We start from the raw sequence: 5,539 nt of genomic DNA, 5'->3' as shown, positions 1-5,539 counted from the left end.
ATCATATTGTGATTCCATGAAAAACAACTTTCAGTTTCTCTTAGTAACCTGTTATAAAAAAATCTAAGAACCCAAAGCCTCAGACAGAACCCCTTCCCAATGACCTGTAGGGTAACAATGCACTCAAAATGGTTGGGGAAATACAGAAAATACATTTTTTTCCTAAAAAGCGCATCAAACAGTTGACTGTGACCAATCAGGTTTTAAATGTCTGCAACCCATTAAGAACAAATTCCTGATTCAATTACATTTTTCCCCCATTTTGGACAATGAAATTGAGTCTTTATTTCTGTCCCATCTGCCATCAGCAAGAAAAAATGAAAGGGCATGAAATAAAATAATCACTGGCATCAAGCAAAGCTTACCTCCTCCCTATATTTTTTATTGGAAAAATAAAATTTGTTTTCCAGTAAGATACTGCATTTAAAAAAAAAAATCTGTTTCTACTTAAGGCTGGAGTCCTATTTATTTTTAAATGAGGAACACAAAACCTCCCAAGTGCAACTCAGATTTACATCTGGCTAATCCTCCAAATATGACCGACCAAGTTCATGCTGCTTGTTTTCTAATGAGTTCTGTGATTTTTGGATAACACGTGTGAGAGATAGCAAATTAACTACTGCTGATGAGCAGCATGCAAGAGATGTCTTGAACAGATCATGTGAGCAAGTCTTGGGAGTCAATTTCTAATCACACTTGCCAGAAATTTGAGGGGGAAAGGTCATAAACCCTGCCAAGAAAATCAGTGGTAGAACTTGTTTCTCTTTCCTTTTTCCATGGAATATTTCAACACTCCACCAACAAATACAGCTCAATCTTTCCTTTCCATAACTTTGGGGACTACAGGGAAGGGTCTGGTTCCATGGATAGTATTAGAGAAATTAAAATGCCCTCTCACACAGCAGATAAGTCTCTCAGTTTCCTGGAGCTTTATCCACTTGCAAAAAGAGAGTAACAGAAAAGAAAGGAAGGTATCTTCATGTTCCCCAAGATACTGTTCCCCAAGAAACAGGTAACACAACCTGCAGTTCAGCCCCCTTACCTATAACAACTCGGCTGGAATTACGTAATAGGTTGGTACCAGGGGAAAACTAAACTAATTTTAAAAAGAGCTAGATCTGGCAGAAAAACACTCCCCCAATCAGTTGACTAATAGCTGCAGGTCCAGTTTGCAAAGCACATGCCCCTTGGAGGGAACAGTCCCTCAAGACAACACTCTCCCAGGATATTTTCATTGTATTTCTCATCTTGATTCCAAACCAAACACCAGTCTCTCCCAGTTGTTCTGAACCATGACTGTAATTAGAATCAGCTGGAGAGCCTTCATGTCATGCTGATGAGGTCGGGAGCCACCCTCCAGTTCAGCTGAGACTAGAATCTTGGGGTGAAGCCAAAGGAATCAGAGTTTTTTAAACGTCTCCCAGTGTCTCCACTTTGCATGCAGCAGTAGAGAACCACAACTTTAGAAATAATGGTGCTTTAAAAACCTTTTCCTGGGCCCTCCCTGGTGGTGCAGCGGCTTAAAGCACTGCGTTATGAAGCTCTCCAAAGCCACTGCAGCACAAGTTCAATCCCCAGCCAGGGGGTGACCCACATGGCACAACAGACCTCTCCTGACACGCCCACTGCTCCCCTCAGCAGTGTACTTGGTCAGAGGGCCTGTACTGCTCCTTGATCTGTCTCTGGTGAATCCTCTCATCCACCATACCTCTGCCCTGTACCCCAGTTCTGTAAGCATAAATAAATCTTAAAAAAAAAAAACAACTATTACTGTGTTCAATAAACACTCTTAAGAAAAAAATGTAATCTCTATTTGCACTCTGTCCTGTCCCAGAAAATCCTGGCCTTTTCCTCCACTTCCTGCTACCACACAGGCTTCCTCAGGTGAAAGTTGCCCGAGTTTGAGGCCCTCTACAACCAGAGTGGAAGGTCAGGGGCAGTCCCTAGAAGGCAATGAAAAGCCTGATTCCATCACCTGGAGTCACCAAAAGCAAGAAAACCCTGGTTTTTCTCTACTAATACAACCTAACAGCCAGTGTATGTGGAGTTTTTCCACACCAAGCAGTTCTCCACAGACACGAGCGCGGGTTTCCTCAATTCAGTTCAATTCTGACACCAACGGCCCAAAGTTAGTACACACCTCACTGATGTAGATTCAGCCCCCCAAGACCGCCCTCATTTCAACTGCAAATTCGGACTGCAGCAGGCCTGGCAATTCGCTACAAATCAGGAGTTCCCACAACCCCTTCTTCAGCTTCAGAAACTCACTACAAAAGCTCCGAGAATTCAGGAAAATCCTTCACTTACCAGTTACCAACGTGCTCGAAAGGAAAAGCCACAGAGTAGTGACGCATGGGGCAAGTCTCGCCAAGCTTTCGCTCCCTTACTGCAGGACAGTGGCTTATCCAGCGCCTCCGGAAGTGCGACCGGAAGTGCGACCGGAAGCCCGACCGGAAGCCCGACCGGAAGCCCGACCGGAAGCCCGACCGGAAGCCCGACCGGAAGCTTTCCGAATCCCTCCACACCGGTTTAAGTGGAGATTGCATGCTTCATCAAATAATTGGCCACTGGTGATTACTTCAGCCCCCTGCTCCTCTCCCCTCCCAGGAGGTCAGGGATGGGGCTAAAGGTGCCAATCTCTGGTACCTCTGGTACCCGCCCCTATATTTAGAGGATTTCCAAAAATGACATATTAATGTGAACTCAGTTGTATTTGAAAGATATATATATATATATATATCTCAGAACACTGCTCATTTTCATCAATGTTTGCTTCCTCCTCTCAGGTGGAGTCCCCGTAGAATTCCCACCACCAAGTCATCACTGCATCATCACAGTCCCTTGTGTTTGCCCCTCCCCTGTTTTGATTCCTCTCCTTCCCCTTTCCCTGATGAATGCCTCTGATTTATAGTTAGTTGCCTGTTAATTTTCTTGTATTTATTGTTATTCTTTTTTTCCCCCTGGGTTCCCATAAAGGGCTTGTTTGGATTAAGATTAAGTCCCTTCACCTTTATCCTGATAGAGCTGGAGACAATAGCCAACATTTGAAACTATAGAGACTCCTACAATTAAAGAAACGACAAGGGTGTTAGGAGCTCTGTGCCCAAAAGCCTGAAGAAAACCAAAATATGCAGGACCCTCCCTGGTGACGCAATGGGTTAGGATACAGCACTGCAAGCTAGCCGCAGCCACTTCACTGCGAGTTCGATCACCACCCAGGAGGTGATCCCATGAGGCAGCAGACTTCTCCTGACCAGCCTGCTGCTCCCCTCAGCAGTGTACTTCTTCAGTCCGCTTGTTCTGCTCCCCACTCTGCCTCTGGTGAATCCTCTCACAGCCCCTGTCCCTCTGGCCTGTACTCCAGTTCTGTATACATAAATAAATAAATAAATATTGAAAAAAAAGAAAACCCAAATATGATTTCTCACTATAGCAAGGCAATCCTCAGGAAAATACAGTTGCTCGAGCTCTTTCTCTCCACCTGCTGCCCATCTCTGTGACCATCACTTAAGCCTCTGCTTCCCTCACAGGCTGCATTACCCACATGTGATTTCATGTTGGTGCAAGAGGCGCTTGGGAGTGCGAGCAGAGGGCATGCACCGATGCCTCCTGCTTCACCATTAAAGCTAAGTGAGAGATGTGGAAAGCACAAACATCCTCCTTTCATCTGCCAGGATGAACAATGAGCCTACCCAGCCTGTGATGGCGGCACAGCAGTGGTGCAAGTGTAAATGCTCCATGGTGGGTACATTGGGCATTTTGGGATATGTTGCTGCATGACACATGAAACAAGATCTACAGAGAACATACAATTAAGGGAGGAGGGCTTTAGACAGTGGTTCTCTTAACTCTACCATCCATTAGCATCACAATGAGTATTTGTTAGAACACTACACTCCCAGTGTCTCTTCAGACTCAGTCATCTGTGGTAAGCCCCAACTCTTTGCATTTATAGCACATCACCAGGGAACACCAATGCTGTACATCTCAAGACCACACTTTGAGAACCACCACTCTGGCGAAACTTCCAGCACCTCCAAACACCTGAAATGCCAAAGAGATTTACTTCTAATTGTTTTTTTTTTCCCCCAGTTTTACTGAGATAGAATTAACAGGACTTCAGAAGGTTCAGGGGCACAGCATAAAAACGTGACTTACACATATTGTGAAGTGATTGTCACAGTGAGCACAGTTAACATCGATCATCTCAAAAGGACACGAAAAGAGAAAAATGAGAAAAGGGCTACTCTCTTCACAGCTTTAAAGTATACCAGCCTGAAGAACTGGTCATCAGGTTGAACATGACAGCCCTAAGAGATCGGTTTTTATAGTATCTGTCCCTGCAATGGGAATATTGAGCACTGACTGAAGTTTTGATAGGAAAGAACTATTTGCAAGAACTATTGCTTTAGGTGTGAAAGGTATTTGCCATGTCCTCTTTCCATCTGCATCAAATCCTAACAACTTAAACCATCTGTAGAGACAACCAGACATGAGGTGGGCTGGAAAGACAGGAGGCAAAGGAGTGGGAGGGGCTGGGACAGGAAGCCCCTCCAGTCCCCCTCCACACCCCCAACAGTTCTTTCTTTCCTCCTCTCCCCTCCTTCCTCCCTCCCCCACTCCTGTCCGCTCCCCTCCCCCTCCTTTCTCTCTTCTCTCCAGCATTCTCTCTATAGCACCCTCTCCTAATATTGTCATTGTATTTCAGCCCGGGCATCTGTATTTATAGTCACACATATCCATGCTCTCCAGCTTCTTGGTCTAAGTGTCCCTAATCACAAGTGCACTCACCCTGGGCCCACACGGCTTTGCCTTGGGCATCCCAGCATGCCCCGTGCTCATGCACCTAAGAGCTTTTTGCACAAACACAATATCACACGTGAACAGTGAACCCTGGGAGGAAAGAAAGGCCACAGTTGGCAGCCACAGAGGCTGGCAGCGGGAGACAAAAAAGGCCAGAGTAACGCCATTTTCCCTACTGTATTTTATTTTTTTTAATTTATTTTTGAAAGATATGTATTACAGACACACTTGTTATCTGCCATGCGCCCAGCATCCCTCCCTGTGGGCAACCTGTATCCTAGAGGTAGGATTTAGATTCCGTGCACACCTCAGTACATAGTATAAATATTCCTACAGCATTCCCATGCGTGTATCATTCCTTGATGTAATACTGTTATAACAATGCATATACTTTAGGTAACACTACATTACAGCATGCATGTATAGACACATACAGATATAAATAAAACTACGACAGAAGGATAACACAGATAAGAAACCAAAACAAAAGCAAAAAGAAGAATCCAGTCATTGGGATTTTTACAGCAACCCAGAAAAGAGTAGCCAACCCCCTGCCTAAACCTTTATCTGGAAACCTCCCCAACCAGAAAGTCACTTACCTGAATATGTGGGGTACGAAGTCTTTTGTAATGTGAAGTCTTCTGTAGTCACCTGTGAGAACAAGGAGAGAAACAGAAATGGAGTCAAAAGGTGTCAAGAGTAAGCAGGACACAGTGAAGTATCAGTACATGTCTGT

At 44.8% G+C, this 5,539-nt stretch overlaps 1 protein-coding gene across 1 annotated transcript in view; it reads right to left on the bottom strand.

The window, feature by feature from the left end:
- Nucleotides 1–2,994: 2,994 nt before the first annotated feature.
- Nucleotides 2,995–5,539, bottom strand: part of SOX4 (SRY (sex determining region Y)-box 4) — a 167,868-nt gene continuing 165,323 nt past the window's right edge. The window contains exons 2-3 of the mRNA XM_012732924.1: nt 5,403–5,454; nt 2,995–3,062 (exon numbers count right to left, since the gene is read on the bottom strand). Coding sequence (XP_012588378.1) covers nt 2,995–3,062; nt 5,403–5,454 — 120 coding nt within the window. The remainder of the gene's footprint in view (nt 3,063–5,402; nt 5,455–5,539) is intronic.

Source organism: Condylura cristata, unplaced genomic scaffold, assembly GCF_000260355.1.
Source record: "Condylura cristata isolate star-nosed mole 26May11 unplaced genomic scaffold, ConCri1.0 scaffold00037, whole genome shotgun sequence".
Lineage (NCBI taxonomy): Eukaryota > Metazoa > Chordata > Mammalia > Eulipotyphla > Talpidae > Condylura > Condylura cristata.
This window is presented reverse-complemented; position numbering and strand designations above follow the sequence as displayed.